This window comes from Heteronotia binoei, chromosome 4, assembly GCF_032191835.1.
Source record: "Heteronotia binoei isolate CCM8104 ecotype False Entrance Well chromosome 4, APGP_CSIRO_Hbin_v1, whole genome shotgun sequence".
Lineage (NCBI taxonomy): Eukaryota > Metazoa > Chordata > Lepidosauria > Squamata > Gekkonidae > Heteronotia > Heteronotia binoei.
In genome coordinates this window covers 103,854,818-103,879,464 of record NC_083226.1, presented here as the reverse complement: position 1 = coordinate 103,879,464, position 24,647 = coordinate 103,854,818, and the positions used below count along the sequence as shown (strand labels likewise).

General features: G+C 40.6%; 1 protein-coding gene across 1 annotated transcript in view; it reads right to left on the bottom strand.

Moving 5' to 3' along the window:
* NREP (neuronal regeneration related protein) overlaps positions 1–23,289 on the bottom strand; it is a 47,492-nt gene extending 24,203 nt beyond the window's left edge. Inside the window, exons 1-3 of the mRNA XM_060235612.1 lie at positions 22,983–23,289; positions 21,743–21,802; positions 6,742–6,813 (exon numbers count right to left, since the gene is read on the bottom strand). Coding sequence (XP_060091595.1) covers positions 6,742–6,813; positions 21,743–21,745 — 75 coding nt within the window. The 5' untranslated portion in view covers positions 21,746–21,802; positions 22,983–23,289. The remainder of the gene's footprint in view (positions 1–6,741; positions 6,814–21,742; positions 21,803–22,982) is intronic.
* Between the last annotated feature and the right edge of the window lie 1,358 nt (positions 23,290–24,647).

Below are 24,647 nucleotides of genomic sequence, written 5' to 3'. Positions count from 1 at the left end.
AAATGTGGAGACCTGCATGGAATGTATATGATGTAGAATAAGACGTGGCTCTGTTTTTAACCTGAAAAAACTTCTCTAAAGAAGTGAACTCTACTCTATGAACTCTGCTTTTTCAGTGATGTCTTCAAGGTGACACAGAACTCAATATTCCTAGAAAACCTATTAGTTCTCTTCACTTCTATAATGCTATTTTGGACTAGAACAAATTAAGCATTGTACTATCCTCTTAACAGCAATCATAGTGTTCAGAACAACCTCAAATACACCATACAGGACATAAATTTAGTGGTACAAATAAAATAAATGTAAAGAAATTAGTCTGGCTCCAATTTCTTCATATTTTGAGAAAGTAATTTTCTTCAGCATAAAATGTACATTCTGGATATTATTTGAGCTTGTAAAATGCATTGCTGTTTTTAAATTAAACATCTGAAAGTGCAAACAAATTAAAAATTACAAAATTAGTTTTAAAATAATTTGTTTGTTAGTTTAGATATTGCTAAATGTGAGTGCTGCAGTTATATGTGTTTCTTTCATTATGCTGAAATATTTCTTATTTATTAGCAGTTATCATAAATTCCAATCTGTTGCAAGTATATTGTTTTGGGTTTGGATTTTCAGATGGCTGATAAAAATAATAGTTGGCAAACAAGCCCAGCCACAATTTGTGAATACCCATTATCAACAGATGCAGGCCATTAGCTGATATACAATCCAGCAGGGTTCCCTGTGCCAGTAATATTCCAAGAACCAGTTTGTCTAGTGAGATTTGGTCAAAGGACTTTATGATGTATGCCCCTGATCTGAATGGCTGAAAATGAGGGAGATGAAGCAACTCATACAGGCTACATTATATTGAAGCAGACTCTTGGTCCATCAAGTATTGCCTACTCAGGGATTGAACCTGGGACCTTCAGCATGCAAACTCCTTTACTGATTTCCTTATATCTTTAACTCCTCATATTATATGGAATTTAATTTTGGCAGAGCTTTCACCATACACAGATGTACTGGGTCAGAATGATCAAGGAAACACAATCAGGTTGCATGAATGTGCATATAAAGTCCTCATTCATGAGAAAACCCTACCCCCTTTCTTCCTTCGCTTGCTATAAGAGAAATCACCATAGCATGGAGTTTGGCCACTGCACAATACGATTAAAAATATCATGTATGGTAGGGCTGCCACGATTAAAAATATCATGTATGGTAGGGCTGCCACCTCCAGATTGAGAAATAACTGGAGAATACCTTGGGGCATGGAGCAGGTTTAGGAAGGGGATGCCATGGGGTACAATGTCATAAAGACCAAGTTCCAAAGTGGCTATTTTCTCCAGGTGAACTCATCTGTCACCTGAAGATCAGTTGTAATCCCAGGAGACCTCCAGGCACCACTTGGAGGCTAGCAGCCCTACTATGTGCTATGAACTGAGGCTTGGCTTCACAAAAATTGGATTAGATAAGCAAGGAGTCTTCTACTAGCAGAAGCAGCATTCCTCCAGAGGAAGTGCCTCTTGCCTTGGAGGAAGGTTTTACACATAGGTTCAAATTAGGCACTTTTAAAAATAAATGCTGCATGTGCTGTTCCAAAACAGGACAAATAATGCCCCCAAGGTTATCTTGAGTCGCAAAATGGCTGAAGCCCCTTCCCTCCCCACCTATGGTCCTGATCCACATTGAGCTCCTACATTGCTTTAAAAATTAGTTCACAGCAGCTTCCATCTGCATGTGGGGAAAGTGAATCAGATCATGGAAACCAATATATGACTCATTAAGAAATGTAATGGAGTGGTAGGATAGAATCAGTTATTCAGCACTTTATCTTGAGCAGAGAGAATACATACATTTATTTCAGATCTAAAAGGGTATCTGTGGAAATGGCACTTCTTTTTCTGTGTGCGCGCTTACAGCTACATACACAGATGCATCTTCAAAGCAGGAGAAAGTGCTGGCTTTACTGCTATGGGTTGAGATCTGCATTCCCCCACCTTCACTCCTGTAATGGCACACATTTTTAGCCTCTAAATCCAATGCTATCCAAACATCCTGGCTCCATGTGACAGGTGGACCAATGCCTTGTGTTTTTTGTTTTTTTTAAAAAAGATATAATTAGCATAATCTTTTGGATGCATGGTTTTCTCTTCAAATGTTTGATATTTTGTTACTCTTTGAGGTTTTACACTTTAAAATTATTTTTTAAAGTATTTTACACTTAAATTTTCAAAAACGGCTTCAGGAACAGGGGAGGTGACTTGCAGTGCAGTTCACATCCTTTAAAGTCCACAGACTGAAACAAGCTCTGCTAATTTTTATTTATGTTTTGATTTCTAGCCCACCCTTCTCTGCACAGCAGGGCTCAGGGTGGGTTACAGCCTACTGAATAGATAAAAACTTAACTTTACAATATTAAAATAAATGTTTAATCAATATTGGTCCTTAATAAAACCCAATGCATCACCAATGATAACAATCAGGAAGTGGCCAATAAGATGGAATGGAAACCACAGGAATAGAGGTCAGTGCTCTTCAGTCTGTCGCTATCCCCAGCTATGTGCCTCGTGGAATATCTCTGTCTTATAGGCCCGGTGGAATTGTTTCAGATTCCACAGGGCCCAGGTCTCACAAGACAGAGAGTTCCACCAGGTTTGGGCCAGGCAGAAAAGGCCCTGTCCCTGGTCGAGGATAGCTGGATCATTTTCATGCTAGGGATCACTAGCCAGTTGTCATTGCATGAGCGTAATACTCTTTGAGGAACACACCGGGAGAGGTGGACCTACAGATATGCTGGTCCCAGATCATTTAGTGCGTGTCAGTAATCAACACTGTGCACAGCCTTAATAGGAGAAGGAAGAGGCTTTCTGATTGACACAGCCACTTGTGATCTATCTAGGTCCTTCTTCTGTTGAAACCAAAATATAAGGTTTCCCTTGGGCTGAGTATGAGGGAGAAAATGGTATATATACACAAAATGCAGAATGTACTTCCATAATTTCACTGCTAAAAGTTTCTATGTCTGCATTCTCCTCTGAGTTAAGGGTTGACTTAGTTCATGAGGATTTTGCCCCAGAATTCAAATTTATATTTTGCAGATATATGAACATAAATCATTCAGTAAATCAATTCTTTTAAAACATATCTGTTAACTTCTTTTCACTCGTTCATTGTAGTTTTAACCTCAGAGGACGGAGGAAAATAAGTAGAAACACAGACAAGCAAGCAGCACAGACAGACAGACAAAAAATCTGGGCAGACTTCCAAAAGCATTGTGTTATGCAGTTCCTTTTCAGCTGTAAAAACAATCTCAGCTCTGAAATTCTGCCATACAATCATAAGATAAAAATCTCATGTGACCATTCTGGGATCTGCAAATACATTCACTGTTCTATGCAGCCATTTACATTTGGCTACTCCATGAGAAACAGAAAGGGCCTTTTTGTCTGGAATTCTGAATTTAAAATCTATTCATTTTTATTACTCCATTAGATGAGGCTGTTTGGAACCAGCAGTAAGACTTCATAAAATGTTTTGAAGGACTGAGCCATTTTCACCAATTTTCCACGATGTTCTATTGTCTCTGATTTTACTAATGTAGGAACATGATTACAAAGAATTTCTGTTTCTATGTAATCTCATTATGGAAGTATTCAGAAAGAGAGACTGAAAATATGTAATTTTAAAAAATGGTATATACATTGTGTATAGAATTGAAGAAAACTGAGGCTCAATAATCCTGCTGTGTGCAGCAGCATGTGATGCAGCCCTCTAAACTGAGGGTTTGATTCTTTCTATTCTGCTCTACAGAACGGTTTGCCATTTCAAACAATTCACTTACTAGAGTTTTCAGTATACAAATAAGCTAACATCTTGACTATATTGACCAGCAACTAATGTGGCATCCAGTCCTTGTGAATGCCCTGTTCATTTCTTTTTCTTGCAAAGGAAACATTTCTTTATCACAGTGAGATGATCCTGAAGAAAATCATTTTATCAAGATCCCTAGGAATAGAAAAGGATGCAGAAAGAGGACTTGCAGAGAAGCAGTAACTGTTCCATGGAAGTAGTGGGGATCCAGTTTTGTCTGCTGGGAGGGACCAACACATACACTATGGTAGCCCAAAATGATTTCTAAAACAAGACTTCCTCATGAGTAACAGCTATTTCCAATTAAAAGCATGTATGTGAAGGCATAGTTGTGAGTAAAGCAAGTGAACCAGGAATGAGGATTCGCTTGGTTAAAATGGAAGGACAATCATCCACTTTCTTTCTGGTTGAGGCCAAAGAACCTAAAGGCTCCCACTGTCAAGTCTATCTGTAACTCTGGCTCAGTCAGAGAGCATTCTGGGTAGAACCAAAGTATATTCAATTGCTGCTAGCTCATACCTTCCCTACCCCTCCCTTCCTGTAGTGAGTGTCCTTGCTTTGAAATGGAAAGATGTGAAAGTCTTATCTGTGCCTTCTCAGGCCTGGCTCTCAGAAGGGAGTCAGGAGCCCCCTACGATCAAGGCCATGCAAGACTGAGAACGAATTGGTAACATCAATGTGTGAATGTGCCCTGCATAATCCTCCCCCTGTAGGAATCCCTTTGAAGTGTCCCATATATGCAATGTATCTACAGGTTATTTTTTAGTCTTTCAATGCTGGCTTAGACTCAAGTATCAGTATCAATAAAGTAGTTTCTTTGTATCAACAACGACTCGTTATTGAATCTGTCGACTTGACACCCACCTCCTTTATATGTACAATAAGTTAAAGTAAAGAAAGAGCTATATGATATCCAAGAACTCCACACCTAGGGTTACCAATCCCCAGGTGGGGGCGGGGGATCCCCTGGTTTGGAGGCCCTCCCCCCACTTCAGGGTCATCAGAAAGCAGGGAGGAGGGAGATGTCTGCTGGGCACTCTATTATTTCCTATAGAGAACGATTCCCATAGGGTATAATGGAGAACTGATCTGTGGGTATCTGGGGGGCTGGTTGTTTGAAGTAGAGGCATCAAAGTTTCAGCATAGCATCTAGTGACTCTACCCAGAATACCCTCCAAGTTTCAAAAAGATTGGACCAAGGGGTCCAAATCTATGAGCCCCCAAAGAAGGTGCCCCCATCCTTCATTATTTCTAAAGGAGGGAAGGCATTTAAAAGGTGTGCGGTCCCTTTAAATGTGATGGCCAGAACTCCCTTTGAAATTAAATCGTGCTTATTACACTCTTGCTCCTGGCTCCACCTCCAATGACTCCTGGCTCGCCCCCCAATGTCTTCTGGCTCCACCCGCAACGTCCCCAGATGTTTCTTTAATTGGACTTGGCAACCCTATCCACACCCCTGACAATGCAGCGTATGTTTGAGAATATAGGATCTAATTTTTTTCTAGCATACAAAAACATACTCGTAACAGAATAATTATTATTGGAGTTAGTTATGTAATAATTGTTATACTAAAATAACTTAGTTCTGACTAATATATATGTGATTAGCAATCGTTTTAGGTCAAAATATCATTTCCAGGAAGAGTATGAGTAAAATTACATGGCAGTTCTGAGGGGTAATCTTATCCTGACATGTAAAATATGTTGTTGTTAAATGAGCAAGTTGTACAGATGGAGAGACATGGATGGCCACTCAAAACAACCCCCCTTCATCTGAGCTTGCAGTACTTTGTGTTCACTGGCATCACAAACTATAATATAAACCAACTATGCTGTGCAGTACATGAATATATGGCTAGAATGTAATGGGATTGCACTGTATAATTTTCCGTTACAGATTTTGATGAAACAGTCTTGTCATTAAAATGACCATATTGTAAGTATTGTAACCTTTATTAATATTTGCATGTTGATTTGAATAATTAACACTACTCTGTGTAAGGTCTGTATTAGTAAAGGTCTTAAGAGTTACATACACCATGCTAAATTCATTTAAGTATATGGGCTTAGAAGGGTACAATTGCTTTGGTTTTCACTGTTGAATTTGGTTGCCACCTATGTGAATCCTGAAGAATGTCATATTACAGTAAAACCAAGAGTGTTTCCAAATACTGCAAAATAAACTGATTTCTATTCAACTCTGAACTGTCCTTCAATAAAGGGTATGGGAAATGTGTTCATATCTGAACAACAGATTGGTTCATGGGAATTTTCTTAGGATAGCTCTAGGAATTTATCTGAAACTGTTTTCCATCTGTTGACTATTTTGCTTACTTGCCAATTCTGCTGCCAAATTTTTGAGTCATGAGTAAACAGGGATAAGGGAATGAAACCAATATGCTCTGTGGCTTTTGAAAAACCGTTTTTATTCTATTCACATTTCATATCCTATTTTGGACATACCAGAATGAAAATAAGGCTATTCAAACTTGCCAGAAAGACAAACATTTCTGTAGTTGTGTTAACACAATTATTATTTATCAATATTACAAGTGATACTTAATTCTACTAAAAGCACCAAGAACTTCAAAGGTAAGTGAGATATCACATTAGCAGACAAGCTAACTATGACTTCTGTTCTAACTTCTTTTCTCCCAGAAGTGTTTTTACTTTCTTTTAAATGGTGTTGATGTTATGTTATGCTTTTGTGTGTGTATGTGTGAAACATTTAAGTTAGCCCACCAGGGGAAGAAAAACACTTTAGGTTTACTATAGAACATTTTTTTTTGTTCTCTGGCAATCATAAAATAATCTCAAATGACACTTTCATTGCACATTTTAAAACTCTTGAGGTTTTAAAAAGTATTTAAATAAATATACCTGAAGAAATCCTCCATACCCATGGCTGATTGGAATGTGTTTCTGGCTGGCTGTGAGCCTTGGTCGATAAACCTACAGAAATATTAATACAATAAAAATATTCATCATGAGAGCTACAATCATTTGCAGGAACCTTAATTTAGTGCTTATCTGGGATCAGTGTGAACAGATCCCAAACTGTGAGCCACCAAACCCACCAGAGGCCAGAGATTCTCAAGTAAATTTTCAGAACGTTGTTCCTAAAGAGAAAACTTTAAGATGAAGGCAACATTCACCAAAGTCTTTTGGCACAGATATTTCCACTTTTTCCTGCTCTTCCTCATAAAGTTCTGTCTCAATATCTTTGTCTTAAGTACTGCCCAACAATATATTATTCTATACTGTTTTTTACTCTTGTGCTGTTTTGCAGCTAGGGCACACCTTACATAGAGATGCATTATCTAGGTCTTACCTTAGGTCTTACTTTAGTCACTGAATACCTTTTCTGTTGATGCTGAATCAAGTTTTTATTTACAACTGCATTATTTATACAACTTGTATTCTTTATTCTGCTTACACTATTTGGCATCAGTGAAGCAAACAACTGGTCATCAACTGAGAGGAAAAGAGACCTTGGGATTGCAGCTGATAATAAAACAGCCAATATTATAATCCCCCTGAATAGAGCTATGGTGGAGCCTTATTTGGAATACTATCTGCAGTTCTGGTCACCATATCTCAAAAAGGACACAGCAAGGCTGGAAACAGTACAGACGTGTGCACCCAAGATAACTAAGGGGTTGGAATTCCCTTCCTATGAGGACAGGCTGAAAAGTCTGTAACTTTTCAAGACTAATGAAGGATAGAAGTTTACACAATTATGGACAGAATGCATGGACAAAGGGAACTTTTTCTCCCTCTTCTAAAACATTAGAACTCAAGGTAATCTAATAAAGTTGATGGTCAGTAAATTCAGGATGGAAAAAAGGAAATACTACTTTGCAAAATGAGTTATTAAAATGTGGAATTTGCTACAGAAGGATACAGGCCCGTAGCTACGCAGGGGCCCAGGGGGCCAGGCCATTCCACCCAAACCCTCCATCCAACTTGTATGGCCTCTCCTTTTACTGCCCTGCTCATCACCCCCACTGCTCTCCCCACCACCGCTCTCTCTGCCACCACTGCTCTTGCGCTTGGCTCCCAAAAGCCAAGTTAAATGGGCTAGTCTGGCGTTAAGGTGTCCTAAGATTTATTGTTGTGACTTTTATTCTCAACTAAGTCTGCAATAGGGGTGGCAGCCTGTGGAGGAAAGCGGTGGAGCATGCCTGCTGCCACTGCTCTCCTTTTTTATTTATATATATTTTAAGTGTGTGACATCATTCTGGGCCCCAGGGCCCCTCCACCTAAAATTTTATTCCCTGGGCCCCCCACCTAAAATTTTCTGGCTACAGGCCTGGGAGAATATAGTGATGGACATATGCATTGAAAGATTTAAAAGTAGATTAGACAGATTAATGGAGGATAGGTCTATCAGTGGCAACTAGCTATGGTGACTAAAGTGAACCTCCACATTCAGAGGCAGTCATACCAGTTCCAGGAGACAACATCAGGGAAAGCCTCAGCCTCTATGCCCTTTTGCTGACCCACCAGAGTAACTAGTTGGATACTATGCAAAATAAGGATGCTGGACTAGATGGGCCACTGGTCTGATCCAGCAAAGCTCTTCTGATATTCTCTCCACAGTGGCCTCAGTTCCTCTGCTCTGTACTCATGCTTTCCAGTTAGCAAGAGAGGTCCCAGTACACAGAAGAATCAGTTCTCTCTCTCTCTCTCTCTCTGTATGTAAAAGTAGTTCACATTTTTAACCCCTCTTAGTGGTTGACTGTGCCGATCTGGATGGTCCCGGCTAGCCCTATCTCATTAGATCTCAGAAGCTAAGCAGGGTTGGCCCTGGACAGTATATGGATGAGAGACCACCAAGAAACCCCAGGGTCTCACAGGCAATGACAAGCCACCTCTTGCCTTCAAAATCCTATGAGGTCACCATAAATCAGGTCACTGAGGCACCTTCTACCATCACCGTTTGCTGACTGCAGAGAACTATTCATAGTGTTTACTGCATGTTCAAAATTACCACATAATTACATTTAGACTGCAAAAATGCTACACATTTAATACTCACTTTATAACCTCAGTAAAGCCATGGGACATCTCAAGTACGGACTGAAGGATAAAGAAGCTTATCCCGCAAAATATATAACTACAATCAAGAAATCTAGTTTGAACGATTTCTACTGCTGTTATTAAGATATCAAAAATCTACAGTAGTACCACTTGGTTGGCTAAATCACAATTTGTGATTCTTCAAGTCACCATACTGTACTTTCAGAAAGTGGGGATTTTAAGCAGTAAGCTGTTTAATGTTTAGACAGCACGTGATGTGAAATAGCTTTCTGCAGACAGCATCATGTATACTTATGACTGTGGAAGTTCAGCATATTGATAGGTTGTGGCCATCTGACACGATCATGATCCCAGCATAAACATACAAGACAGTATTTATAGACCAAGCTTTCCAAAGCAATTTATTTGCTTCTTCCATCTGTACTGGTTAGTGCTGCTTATTGTATATTTGTATCTGATCCTGTGTATGCTCCAGTGCTCCCATATTAGAGAATAACTAATTCCCAAGCATTCAGTAAAGCTATCCCTGCAGAGGCGCTGGAATCATTTTATTTCCTTCATCGTTCTTCTTACTGAGGGACAAATGAGTAGCTACTCAAATGTGAATTTAGGTATCAAGATGTTTCTTTTTATATTATTAGGCTATGTAATTTTGCCTACTTCTTATTTGTTTCTTACAACAATTACTATTGTGGTTGAACTTCTAATCCTATAAAAAGTGGAATGAATGGTGGAAAAACCCGCACTTTTCGAACCTGCACTAGAAGCAAAAAAAAATGCTAAAGAGCTGGATCTGTCTCTTTTATGTTAGCTCATCTATAGATAGTACAAACCATGAGACAAAAATAATTCTTATGCTTCACCTGTATTTAATCTGGTAAGAAAAAATGTAAGGAAGGGGGCCAAACTGAAAATGCAAATGAAAGCACTGAGAATTTTTATAGAACCTATTGTGATTGTAAAAAGACAGAGAAGTATACTTCAAAGATTCTTATCTACTACAAACTAATGAGCCAAAAGATAAAAGTGTAATATTTCCTAGTGGCTACTACTAAAGCAGATGCGCATCTTTAGAAGATATGATTCAAACTCCACCATGGCTGCCTGCAAGAATGTTTATGATTGAGAAGGGCCTTTGTGGGGGGACCTTTGAGAGTTACTGTTAATGGACTAAGCTGTCCCTGACATGTTATCTTTAAAATTTCAAATAAACATCGAGGCACCTCAAAACAACAATATCATGCTTGTGCTGTGTACCTTAAGCAATGGTAATAGTTAGGGTTTGTATTCAATTTACATAGATGAAACGTCAGATGTTTCTACAAAAAAACTTTACAGCAGGCAGCAGAATAGAAGGGCATTTCCCCTTCTCTCTCATACAGAAAGAAATGCTTCTTTGAAGGTGATGCTTGCCATCTGCATGTTTTACAAATATGTGCATTAAAATATACATTTTTTTAAAAAAAAATTAAAAGTCTATTGTCCGATTGTTTACAGGCAGGGCTTTTTTTGAGCAGGAATGCACAGGAACGCCGTTCCCGCTGGCTTGGTGTCAGGGGGTGTGGCCTAACACACAAATAAACTCCTGCTGGGATTTTTCTACTAAAAAAGCCCTGTTTACAGGTATTCTATCTTAAACTATTAAGAGCTAGCCAGGAATAACAACCTCCTTAGCTTCTCTCCATTGTGACATAGCTAGGTAACAGAGGGAACCAACATTTGCCTTAGAGAGAGGAAGGCAGATAAACAAGTAGGGAAGGTACAACTGATCAATATAAGTATGGGTGGTGGGGAGGAATTATGTTCTTTACACTTAAGCACTTATTCAAACAGAAAGTAATCTATGCTACATCTCTCCATATGACATAATCTATTCTGCTATTCCAGTATCCCACAGGGTAGATATGACTTAACGATTATATAAATTGAGCAATTCGTCAATGTTCAGAGGTCCCTAAAGCCTCTCTCTAGAGTTTTAACACTGGGTACACAGGAAAAGAGGAAACTCCAATAACATGTTCTGACACAGAGTGAAATTAAAGTGTGTGCACTAGTCTAAATGTTTAACAACCAAAACACACAAAGTGTCTGTTCCCTCTAAGCTGTGGAGTCTTGTGAGCAGAAATTCAACTTTGTGAGCCACTAGTATTAAAGCTGTGAGCTACTGGCGTTAAAGTTGTGAACTACTGCATAAATTAGTTTGCTCTGGGCTATTTTTTGTGAGTTAAGACAAAAATGTGTGAGCAAAGGTTAAAAACCTGTGAGCTAGTTCACACTAATTCAGCTTAGAGGGAACACTGGTCATAATCCAGTTACTAACATAAACTGCTATATATTCAATAAACCTAAAAAAAACAATACACTTCCACAATTCATATATATCAAAAATTCAGAAATTCACATATCAAAAATACATCCTCAATAAAGTCCATTACTATACCAACTCAGTCCTCGTGTATGCCAACAGCCGACATAAATTGCAGTGAACACCTTCAAGCCAGATTCAGTTTTGCACAGCCTTCCACAAAAATGTTGAAGACCAGAAGCAAAATGGATGAATTTTTGGGAGTGAATGCTTATCACTGAGAAACTTTACTGGTGAAGAACTGCATACATCAGTGTCAATATTGCAATGTTGCAGTATCAGACTGTCTCAATTGTGATGAAATATGGATTGAAATGGGCGTTCCAAGTCGACTGCTCATTGCTGGGACTGCCGGAATCTGAATATTTCAATCTTTGGATCTTGGAGAATATAAAGGAGAATTTTGGATCTTTGAATGAAAAAAGAATTTTGCTTCTGGTCATACAGTTTTGTGAAAGCTGTATGGAATCGAAACTGGCTTGAAGGTCTTCACTTTGACTGAAAAAAGCAGAGCGTATTTTGTAGCAGGAACTCATTTGCATATTAGGCTACACCCCCCCCTAATGTACCCAATCCTTCAAGAGCTTACAGGTATCTTAGTACAGGGCCTACTATATGCAAAGGAATTCGTTACAAAAAAAAGCCCTGGAAAAAAGAATTTTGCTTCTGGTTTTCAATACTTTTGTGGAAAGCTGTGCAAAATCAAATCTTCACTTCAATTTGTCGGCTGTTGGCAGATATGAGGGCTGTGTTGGTATATTAATGGACATTGCTGAGGATGTATTTTTGCTAAGTGAATTTCTGAAATGTATAAATTGTGGAAATGTATTGTCTTTTGGAGGTTTCTGAATATATTGCAATTTATGTTAGTAACTGTGTTATGACACTTTGGCCCTGTTCAGACGCACAGTATAATCAGATGTCGCTGCTGTTTCCTTCCGGATTTAAAGTGGCTGATCAGACAGTAACATCTGCCTCCCAGTAATAAATCGTGGTAGCCCCCCCCCCCCCATCCTTCTCGAAACCGGATTATTTTGTTACCTGCTCCTTTGCGATGTTTTTTGAGTTTTCCTGTTTCACCTTGTAGTTTTCTGTCCGGATAGTTCTGCTGCAATATTAACCAACTTCCGGATGTCTGAAGGCTGTCCCAGAGCAAAAGGAGCCTCAGACATCCGGTTTACGGTCTCCATTTTTTTTACTACTTAGCGATATGCGCATAACCACATAATGTTTTAATATATGCGCATGTGCGTACATGTGCATAATGCGTGTGTGCGCATAATAGTGGAGGGGAGGAAAGAACTGCATGGTGCTGTCGTGTGGACGGCAGAAGACAGTATGGCAGTCTGATCGATAATATCCGGAACAAAGATATTTGGAACAGAAACAAATCAGTTTAACACGGACTCAACCCGCTGTGTGAACAGGGCCTTCGTGTGTTTTGGTTGTTAGATTCTTCTTTTGTAACCTTCTCTCATTAGACTTCTACTCTAAATGCTGGCAAACATCATAGACAAAGGAGTCTTGTTGTCAGAAAATTTCTTTTTTTCAACACCTGTAGTGAACTGTGAAGGCTAATTCACATAATCAAATGTGCACACCTAGAAGTGAGCACTTATTTGTTTGAACTAGAATCATAATGGCATGATGATCACTCTCAAGTCACTGATCATCTATCTAGATCAACTTGTGAAGAATTCATTCCATCTATATTTATGTAATTTTAAAAAGTTATATAGATCATTTCTTGGGATATAAAAGTTCAATTTATGCCATTGGGAAGGGAAAGAGTAATTGAGGGCAAAAGATGAAGTCTCAGCAACTTCAGAATAATTCTACAAAGTTTACAGTTGACAGCTGGATACTGTGGACAAGTATGCTTTTCTGTAGTAGTTTTCCTCACTGGAGCCAGGCCAGTGTACTTTTTGGCTGCATCCTGACTACTTTATAGCAGCAATCAATGCCCAACAGTGTGTGGCAGATCATTTTTTGGAATAAAAGTGAGCCAATAAAGGTGTGTGCCATTGCTAAAGTCTACATGATAATTTGCTCCATCTTCTCTTGATTTGCATTTCTACGGGTATTCTTCTACAACTTCTCTTTATTCTTTCTCATCTTGTGATTTGAGTCTCTAACATTAACAGGCTGAAAACAGCTAAATAGGGCAAGCAGCTTTTCCCTCAACCATTTTAGCACCTTCCTTGCTGTCAAAGCCTCCCTCCCACACAAGTACTTCTCAACAGTGAAACTTCTAATTAAATCTTCTGATCTCCTGAATCTTCTAATTCATTCACCTAGCTTTTCTTTAAATGGAATAATGTAATATGTTGACTTCCCCCTCCCAGTTTCAAAGGACAGCTTGTCTGCAAATCCTTTGTCACTGAGCCAAAACTTTATTTTAGGGCCTAAACTAAATGTTGTCCCATTAACTTTCACTCCAAAATAGATCTCTGCAGGTTTGAAAACCAAAAAGTTCTTTCTCCACAATGTATGCCGAATGCACACCATCCTATGTGCTCTCAACCCAAGGTATTTTTAATGTAGCCACTGTAGACTTACATTGAATCTACAGGCAGGGCTAGACCCAAAGAAAACCATCTAATTATATTCTCAGTTAACCAAAGTAACCATAATGTAGCTAAATTCTTGCCTTGCAATCACAATATTATAGGATCCTCATCATAACAATTATCTAGGCTTAATTTACTCTTTCAATAATATGGATGGGATGACTCAATTATTATTTTCTTTTGCATGGTTTACTTTCCCTACCAGTGAAGGCCCAGGTACCAAGTTGGTTTTTTACCATCTTTGGCTGATCAGGTAGTTGGTTCTCTTTCTTGAATGCAGCGACTTGGCAACAGTGATCCACGCAATGGTCAGCTCAAGACTTAGATTACTGCAGTGCTCTCTGCATGGGGCTGCCTTTGACCTAAATCCAGAAGCTGCAGCAGCCAGGCTGTTATTGAGTCTCTCCTTGAGGGAGCACATTCAGCCTGCACTGAAGGTGCTGCACTGGTTGCCTATAGCATACCAGGTTCGCTTCAAGGTGCTGGTTTTTACCCAAACTGTGGCTCAGGAACCACATGTGGCTCTTTCATACATATTGTGTGGCTCTTGAAGCCCACAGTGCCCCATCAGCTGGCTTGGAAAAGGCATCTCTACATAAGAACATAAGAACATAAGAGAAGCCATGTTGGATCAGGCCAACGGCCCATCAAGTCCAACACTCTGTGTCACACAGTGGCAATTTTTTTTTTTTTATATACACACATACACTGTGGCTAATAGCCACTGATGGACCTGTGCTCCATATTTTTATCTAAACCCCTCTTGAAGGTGGCTATACTTGTGGCCGCCACCACCTCCTGTGGCAGTGAATTCCACATGTTAATCACCCTTTGGGTGAAGAAGTACTTCCTTTTATCCATTTTAACCTTTCTGCTCAGCAATTTCATCGAATGTCCACGAGTTCTTGTATTGTGAGAAAGGGAGAAAAGTACTTCTTTCTCTACTTTCTCCATCCCATGCATTATCTTGTAAACCTCTATCATGTCACCCCGCAGTCGACGTTTCTCCAAGCTAAAGAGTCCCAAGCGTTTCAACCTTTCTTCATAGGGAAAGTGCTCCAGCCCTTTAATCATTCTAGTTGCCCTTCTCTGGACTTTCTCCAATGCTATAATATCCTTTTTGAGGTGCGGCGACCAGAACTGCACACAGTACTCCAAATGAGACCGCACCATTGATTTATACAGGGGCATTATGATACTGGCTGATTTGTTTTCAATTCCCTTCCTAATAATTCCCAGCATGGCATTGGCCTTTTTTATTGCAGACGCACACTGTCTTGACATTTTCAGTGAGTTATCTACCACGACCCCAAGATCTCTCTCTTGGTCAGTCTCTGCCAGTTCACACCCCATCAACTTGCATTTGTAGCTGGGATTCTTGGCCCCAATGTGCATTACTTTGCACTTGGCCACATTGAACCGCATCTGCCACGTTGACGCCCACTCACCCAGCCTCAACAGATCCCTTTGGAGTTCCTCACAATCCTCTCTGGTTCTCACCACCCTGAACAATTTAGTGTCATCCGCAAACTTGGCCACTTCACTGCTCACTCCCAACTCTAAATCATTTATGAACAAGTTAAAGAGCATGGGACCCAGTACCGAGCCCTGCGGCACCCCACTGCTTACCGTCCTCCACTGCGAAGACTGCCCATTTATACTGACACTCTGCTTCCTATTACTAAGCCAGTTTTTGATCCACAAGAGGACCTGTCCTTTTACTCCATGACTCTCAAGTTTTCTAAGGAGCCTTTGATGAGGAACTTTATCAAAAGCTTTCTGGAAATCAAGGTAAACAACATCTATCGGGTCGCCTTTGTCCACATGTTTGTTCACCCCCTCAAAGAAATGTAACAGGTTAGTAAGACAAGATCTTCCCTTGCAGAACCCATGCTGAGTCTTCCTCAATAACCCGTGTTCATCAATGTGCCTACTCATTCTGTCCTTGATAATGGTTTCTACCAACTTTCCCGGTATTGAAGTCAGACTGACTGGCCTGTAATTTCCCGGATCTCCTCTGGAACCCTTTTTAAAGATGGGGGTGACATTTGCTACCTTCCAGTCCTCAGGAACGGAGGCAGATTTCAATGAAAGATTACAGATTTTTGTTAGAAGATCCACAAGTTCAACTTTGAGTTCTTTCAGAACTCTCGGATGTATGCCATCTGGACCCGGTGACTTATTAGTTTTTAATTTGTCTATTAGTTGTAGGACCTCCTCTTTTGTCACCTCAATCTGACTCAGGTCTTTCAACACCCCTTCCAAAATTAGTGGTTCTGGGGCGGGCAAAAAGTTCTCATCTTCCACAGTGAAGACGGAGGCAAAAAATTCATTTAGCTTCTCAGCCATTTCCCTATCCTCCTTCAGTAATCCTTTTACCCCATGGTCATCCAAGGGCCCCACTGCCTCCCTGGCTGGTTTCCTACTTCTAATATATTTGAAGAAAGTTTTATTGTTGGTCTTTATGTTTTTTGCAATATGCTCCTCATAGTCCCTTTTTGCCTGCCTGATCACAGTCTTGCATTTGATTTGCCACAGCCGGTGTTCCCTTTTACTAATCTCACTTGGACTGGTTTTCCACCGCTTAAAGGAGTCCTTCTTACCTTTTACAGCTTCCATTACTTTGTTTGTTAACCATGCAGGCCTTTTCTTATGCCTGTTTGTGCCTTTCCTAACTTGTGGTATGTATTTTATCTGAGCTTCTAGGATTATAGTTTTAAATAGCGTCCAAGCTTCCCCAAGGGTTTTGACCGTATGTACCTTTCCTTTCAGTTTCCTCCTCACATGCCTCCTCATCTCAGTGTATTTACCCCTTTTAAAGTTAAATGTGGTTGTGGCGGTCTTTTTGGACAACTCCCTATTTATACAAACAGTGAAATCAATAACATTATGGTCACTGCTCCCAAGCAGCGCAATCACTTTTACATCTCTCACCAAGTCTTGGGCATTACTTAGGACCAAATCCAGGATCGCCCCACCCCTGGTAGGTTCTGAGACCATCTGCTCCATAGCACAGTCATCGAGAGCATCAAGAAACTCAATCTCTTTCTCTCGACCAGAACACATATTGACCCAATCAATCTGCGGGTAGTTAAAATCACCTATTATGACACAGTTTTTACGCTTAGCCGCTATCTTTAAGCCTTCCATCATATTATAATCATCCTCTATCTTTTGATTTGGTGGGCGATAACAAACTCCCATTGTTAAATTTCCTTTTGGGCCCTCTATTTCAACCCAAAGCATTTCTAAAAGTGAATCTAATTCTCTGACCTCAGTCTTACTGGACCGTATATCCTCTCTGACATACAGAGCCACCCCACCTCCAACCCTTCCCACCCTATCCTTCCGATATAGCTTATGTCCAGGAATCTCTCTCTTTAAATCACTTCTCCAAGTCAAGCCAGCCGGCAACTTGGAGAATACATTTAGTTGAAGTTGCTTTCTTTCCACCTCCCCTCCCCTCCATCTATTTGTCTTCCTTCCTTGCAGCTCTCAAACATCTGATGTTCATGTCTTGCGGCTCTCAAACATCTGACGTTTATTCTGTGCGGCTCTTTTGTTTGCGAATTTGGCCACCCCTGCTATGGCCAGGGGTTTGCATATCTATGGGACTGCCTTTCCCCACTTGTTCCCCAGAGAGTACTATGTTAGGATCTCAAAATTTCCTTGTACTCCCCAAAGACATCAGACTGGCTTCGACTAGGGATAGGACCTTTTCCATTGCAGCCCTGTGCTGGTGGAATGAGCTCCCTGAAGACATCAGAGCCCTGCAGGATCTTTTACAATTCTGCAAAGCTTGCAAGATGGAGCTCTTCCACCAGGCTTTTGACTGATAAAGGCTGCATCGTATCAAATAACTGCATCAACCATCTGTCAGAGGATGTGTGCATATATCAATCCAACAAGAGGATCCACTTGTAGAAACTTGTTTAATGTACAAATCATCCTTCCTAGAGTAGGGTCAAAGACTGCTTCCATTTATATAACAACCTAGCACCTTAAGCTGCATTTTGTGCAAAGTTTTGAGAGTAGTTGTACATTCAGTGATGGAAATCACACCAACAATCCACTTACTGCCTGAAGAAGACATTGGATTTGTATCCTGCCTTCCACTCTGAATCTCAGAGTCACAGAGCAGCTCACAATCTCATTTACCTTCCTCCCTCACAACAAACACCCTGTGAAGTTGGTGGGGCTGAGAGAGCTCCCACAGAAGCTGCCCTTTCAAGGACAGCTCTGCGAGAGCTAAGGCTGACCCAATGCCATTCCAGCAGCTGCAAGCGGAAAAGTAGGAAATCAAACCCAGTTCTCCCAGGTAAGAGTCCGCACACTTAACCACTACACCAAATTGGCTCTCAAGCCACAGCACATATAATTCCAATTCATCACTATAGCTTAAGGATTAGTTTTAGAGAATGGAAAGAGACAGGATTTTCACTGATTTCGTCCTTCACTGTAGACCTCCAGCTTTCCCTTCATGCTGTTCCTGGAGGTCCACTATCACCAAGAATGGCATTTCAGAGGTCAGTTTGGACTGAAGAAAGCAGGAACAAGCAATGAAGCCATGTTCCACTGGTGAACATTTCTCCGTCAGCAGAAATTTTCAGTAGGATCTAAGCCCGTGACTGGAAGTGTGGAAAGATGCACCAGACAGAAGAGGATGTCACGCTTTACAGGGTTTTGCATGCACACACCAACCTAGTTAGATGTGCTTTCCTACCCTGACCCAGTCTGACTTGCAAAGTGCAAAAGGTAAGAAGAGACTGTGGACAGAGGCCCTGTAGCTTTCAATGAATATACTGAATCAGCATATCACAGTAACTTGTTACTAAAAAAATAACCTGTATGGTCACAACTGGGTAGAAATAAGTTTGGCTTCACAGCAAGCCAGAGAGCAGGCCAAGAGAATATAGCAATTATGAGATGGGGAAGAGTGCGACACAAGGTATTTCACATAACAGATTGCATAAAAATGATAATCCATTATGCACATTCCTTCAGGTTTATGCATATTCAGGCATAACAGAATCAGGAAGTGGAATGACCACAGTGCACAAATAGTGCCATGGCAGGGTGAGAAGCAGGTTTCTTGAGAGCAGCGTAATTGCACCAGCCAGAGTGAGAGTCTGCTAGCCAGTTAAATATCAGTTGAAGAGGGTAGGAAGGTCAAGAACCACAGTTATAGCAAAGGGCAAAGCAGAACTGCAGAAGAGGGTCCAAGGCAGGAGCTTACAGCTGGGATAAAGCTGGAAGGCAACATGTTGATGAAAGGTGAGGGTCAGGTAGCAGAATAGCATAAAGGTCCATGCACACAAGCCATCTGACTTAGATGGCTGAGAAGAAATGATAAACAGAAATATCTGGCACCCTGACCTGGATAACCCAGGCAAATCTGATTTCGTCAGATATCAGAAGCTAAGAAGGGCTAACCCTGGCAAGTACTTGGATGCAAGACGTCCCTGGAATACCAGGAGGCTGGGCAGGCTGTATCAAGCCACTTCTCTGAACATCCTCCATGCCCCAGTAGGGGTCATCATAAGTCACCATGACTTCCAGGCATGCATGTGCATGCACACAAACAGAAATATTTGGCCAAAGGTCAGTAAAGCAGGATGCTGGCTACCTAAACAATTATAGTACCCCTGCAAAGTGGAATCAAGTCACTTTATAAACGTGACTTTTAAAATTAGGGCCATGATCCAGTGTGACTTCTTAGGTAAATAGAAGCTGACTGAAACCGTGAACCCAGATTTTGTTTTTGACTTCCTACAATCAGTTCCACAAACTTTGTAGGAGACTACTTTCAAAGTCCCAGAAAGGCTTTTCACATGGTGGCAGACACTGCTTTTGGAAAGGAGCTCAGGATCCCCTATACCTGCTCAGCCCCCTGGTCTACATGAAAGGAGAAGCTATTGGAATGACACTAGTTGAAAATACAATTGCTATGGAAGCAATTTGTCATCATATAGTTTTAAAATCTGATAATTTAATAATGCAATCCTAAAGCACATTTCTTTGCGGAAAAGTTCATTGTGTCCAGTTGACTGACTTTCCAAATAAACAGACTTAAGATGTGAGGATAAAGTTTTTTATGTGAAAATGTTCCTATATATTACAATTTCAGTAAAGTGTTGCTGTATTCACAAGTACTAAAAATGACTCTTCTGTCTTCAACTATGATGAAAGAAGCATAGTTAAGATGGCAGCATTTATAACTATTTTAAATTTGCAATCTGAAAATTTACCTTTTTATTACTGAACATGATCATCCTTTTCTTCTTTGCTTTAGTAAAGTAACATCCAAGGTTTGCTTCCCATCAGACAAATGGAAATAAAATGCATAAAGAGAATATTTTGTAGATCCTGTCAAATTAAATGTGACAGCACCTGTGGGTCCAACCTGTGAACACCACCATCATTTCACATTCTGATCAGGTCTGTAGCACAGTGGGCTGAGGCACTCTTTTGACAAGTGACAAGATGTGGGGAACAAGAATGCCTCAGCCTGCCATGCTGTTAGCCTTATCAGGATCAAGTCCTTGTAGCCTATTAACATTCCTTTAAAATGGGGGTGGCATCCACAGGCCAGACCTGTGAATGCTGTCACATCTAGTCTGGCTCTTGAAGAAAGTAATACTAACAGGCTATTATGATGATCTCCACTTTCAGGGTGGGGTTAGCGCTGACCACTTAATTAATGAAATAAGGGGAAAATAATATATTATCTGTCATAATTTCTGGAAAGAATAAATGTTTACAAGAATTACTTAAGTGGATTCCACCCATTAAGGTTTTTTGGTGAAAAATGAATTTGGAACACATTCCACATTCTTTTTCCACAAGCAGATATGAACTCAAGAATGTTCTCAGAATCTCATCTTGATTTTGCCTTTTATTTTAAATCAAATTTTCTCACAATGTATACCCAGTGTAATTGTGCTTAAGTTGACAGGCCTGCATTAATTTCCAAAACTTTATCTCCTGGATAACACAGAATTATTTGGGGGGGGATGAGGATAGAGCATATAACAACTGGATCCTATTGGATGGTTTCCCAAAACTTTCAACAATTGCCCATCAAATTTTACTCATACTTCTTTTTTAAAACGGGTTATTTTCATTACTTAATACAACCACAAAATTTTCCACTAGCTGGAATATTTAGGATTAACTGCTGGGCCACATTCCCATATCTTCTCTCCTCTCCCCCCTATTTAAAATTCTGGCAACAAAGACTATAATTAAATGTCATTATAACAGATTTGTTTTAATATGAGAATGGAACATAGAAATAACATATATTAAATACAAATGACAAACAATATTGAAAAAAGAAATATCCTGAAATGGAATTACAATTGGTGTACTTCTCAATAATTACATAAACACAAGCATAATTTCAATCAGTCCACTGAGGGGGACTGAGGGGGGAACTGTATTCTCCAAATGGATGTCCAAATGAAACTTTGTATAAGAATAAACAATTAAGCAGCTATGGAGAAAGAACATATAATATACAAGATGAACTAATTCTGTTGCCAGCTATGGTGACTTTTTATAAAATATTAAATGAAGACTATACTGACACACTGGTGTACATATGTGTGTGTGTGTGCATGTGCAAATTCTAATACATATGGTATACTAAAGAATTCCTCTTGTTCTAAGCATGTTTTATTTCAGGAAGATAGACTTCAGACTTCCATTCAAAATGTCTGAAAATGGAAAATCCAAGTCACAAAGGTTTTTCAAGTGCATTATTCATTGCATGGCAGATCACCAAAATCCCAATGGTTGCATTTTAAAGGTCATGTTGATGAACATGTGTTGGGATAAGTACATCAGATTAATATTTATCTTAAACTGATTCCTTTTATTTTCTAAAACAACTAATTCTTACCATTCTCAGATTCTATTAAGACTTGGGAATGCACTTTCCCTCTGGTAGCACAAGAATAGTCTGCAAAAAAAAATTAATGAAAAAACCTCAAGTCACATTGCCAAATACAAAAGGCTGTACGCAAAACAGCAAATAAATCAAATAACAAGTACTGGTTAAGATAGTAAAGCTTGCAAATCAATCTACCCCTCTGTCGTGTTTCTTTGCACTTCAGCAGTCTATACCCCTTAAATACAGGACAAAGGAATCCCTGATACCTCGATATGCAACCCCCCCATGCTATTCTTAGCACACTGCATCTCTTTGAAGTGCACTATACCTAACCCACTTCAAATATCAGACAAGACAAAAAATGCATTTTGTGCCTGCTGCAGTTTATCCATTGTTCTCAGACATACTACCAACTGCCTTTTTTCATTGAAGGCAGCAGTATTACAGTCACACTTTCACAACGTAATAGCCTGGAGAGGGGATATTTTTGGAAATGGCACTGCATTACATAACCTCTTAGCTCTCTCAAGCACCAAATGCAAGCTCACACCTCTTCTCTGAAAGAAAAATATTAACTTGCACACAGGAGAATTTCCTACAAAAAACTTTCATTTAAAAAGAATGTAAAAGACTAAATGATGTAAAATTTTCAGTATACAATTACATCATCCACAAGGTGATTTCCTTTCAAAATGAGCACACATAATCTAACATTTCTATTTTATTTTATGCATATTTTCATTAATTTAGTTTGAGCAGATTCAAGTATGGTAACGTGTAAAAAAATGTCAGGGGAAATATTTTAAGCTTCTACACTGACCATCACACTTCGTCCAATAGTGGATTTTGTACAGAAAATAAGTAATATGAAGATAAAATTCACTCCCGCCTTAACAGCTACACATGTTAAAATGTAGAAGGCTGTTGCAGGAAGAACGCCTGTTTCTAAAAATACACCCAAGGCAAGGCGACCATTAATATCCCGAGCTTTAAAATCCACCCTTGGCACAGAAAGACAAAGATTTAAGTCTACATATACTGCACGATTCTTCTTCTTTACACAGTCTTCTCTGAAAATATTAAACAAACAGGAGTATTTTCCTTTTTAAAAAATGAATCTGCTTACAGTACATTCCAAGCCGGGGTGGGGGGATAACCCACAAAGGAAAGGAAACCAAACAAAGAGTTGGTAAAAGGAGAAATCTCTTTAAAAAGCTGTGCACTGGGGAGGGAGGATGTATATACTTACAGACAAAAGCCCCTGTTCCCTTCTCACTCTGTCCTTTCTACATGATCTGAAATACAAATGTGGATTTAAAAAGGGGGAGCATGCTACAAGAAGAGAATTTATAGAGGGGGGGGAGAGTGGGCTGGGTAAGAGGGTGTGGGGAGGAATGACTGCACCTCTTTCACAGTGCAGCCTTGGAAGGGGAAAAAAACCGAAAGAAAAGGGGGTGGGGGCAGCAAGAGGGGAAAATCTCTCAGGCTTTGGTTGCCTGCCTATATTGAACAATGAGCTAATTCTGATGGTAGCTGGCAAGGCGCCAAGCGCTCCCCTCTCCCCTCCTTGCACACATCCCTCCCCCTTCCCTTTGCTGCTGCAGAGCCAGACTGCTTAGTCTGCAATAATCTGCAGCTCAAAGTCCCCCTCCCCCCATGTCTAGCAGCCGGAGAATACCCGACCAATCACTGGGCACAGACCAGGGAATGCTGGAAACTCAGCAGCAGCCACGGCGCGGGAGGGGAAGCGGAGGGCTCGCGCTGCCTTGGTCTCCCCTCCCCCACCGTGGCTGCTCTGCCGGAGGTTCTAAATTGCCTCTGTCCGAGCCCAAGTCTGGAAAAGTTGAAGACGCCCATTGGTGAACTCAGCCATCGGTCGCCCGCCTTGCCCCCTCCCTCCTCTGCCTCCCTTTCGCGTTGCTGCTTTCCAGACAAATAATAAAGAGCAGAGGCGGGGGGGGCGGGTTGCCAGGCGTGAAGCACAGCCAAGGATCTGCACAGCCGCGGCGCGGTGCCAACCCTGAACGGGGTGGAGGGGAGGTAAAAAACAGTTCCATACTGTAATAATAAACCTGCGGCAACGGCAAAGGGCATCTGAGGAGACGGGGCGGGAGACAGGAGGCAGCGACTGTAACCGCCGCCGCTTTGCCTGTTCTCTGCCTGTCATGGAGAGGAGAGAAAATGGTGCACGAGGGTTGTGGGGGAGGACGGGGAGAGAGAAGACACCAAGCACTGACACACAAACACAGAGACCGGAGGAGAGGGACAGGCGAACTGAGGCTCGTGCAGCTCTTTCAGCAAGCCAGACAAAGCGCCGCGGGAGGTAGCGTACACACACTCGGTCAGGCTGACAAGAGGCACAACATGCACACACAAAACCCAAATAGGTCCCTCAACGCGCACGAAGTTCAAGGAGGCACATCTAGACATGCAGACGCGATCACAGCGTTATCAGGTGCAACTAAATGAGGACGGGGGGGGGGGGGGGAGAGAAACCCCTGCCTAGACTTCTAAGTCTTACAACAAATAATAAAGTGCTGCAGCGTACCTACTTTACCTCCCTAAGTGATTCCCATATAGACCAAGAGAAACCTTTTTACGGGTGTACACGCATATTTATTTTGTCTCGAGTAAAACGGGCATTACAGGTTTTGGAAACAGCCTTGTTTAGCAAAGTGAACCAAACCTGGGATGAAAGGGTACATCCCAAGAGCAGAGATCTCTGTGTCAAATGGCCTTTGTAACCTTGATAAAGGGGCTAGGCAGGGCTTCCTTTTGGTTCCTTTTTTGTTCAATCTATATATGAATGATCTCTCGACTTGCTTTAATGAGCTTTTTCATCCACCCATTTGACCAATTTGCAACATTCTAATTCCGCCTTATGCTGATGACACTGCTCTACTATCTCAAACAA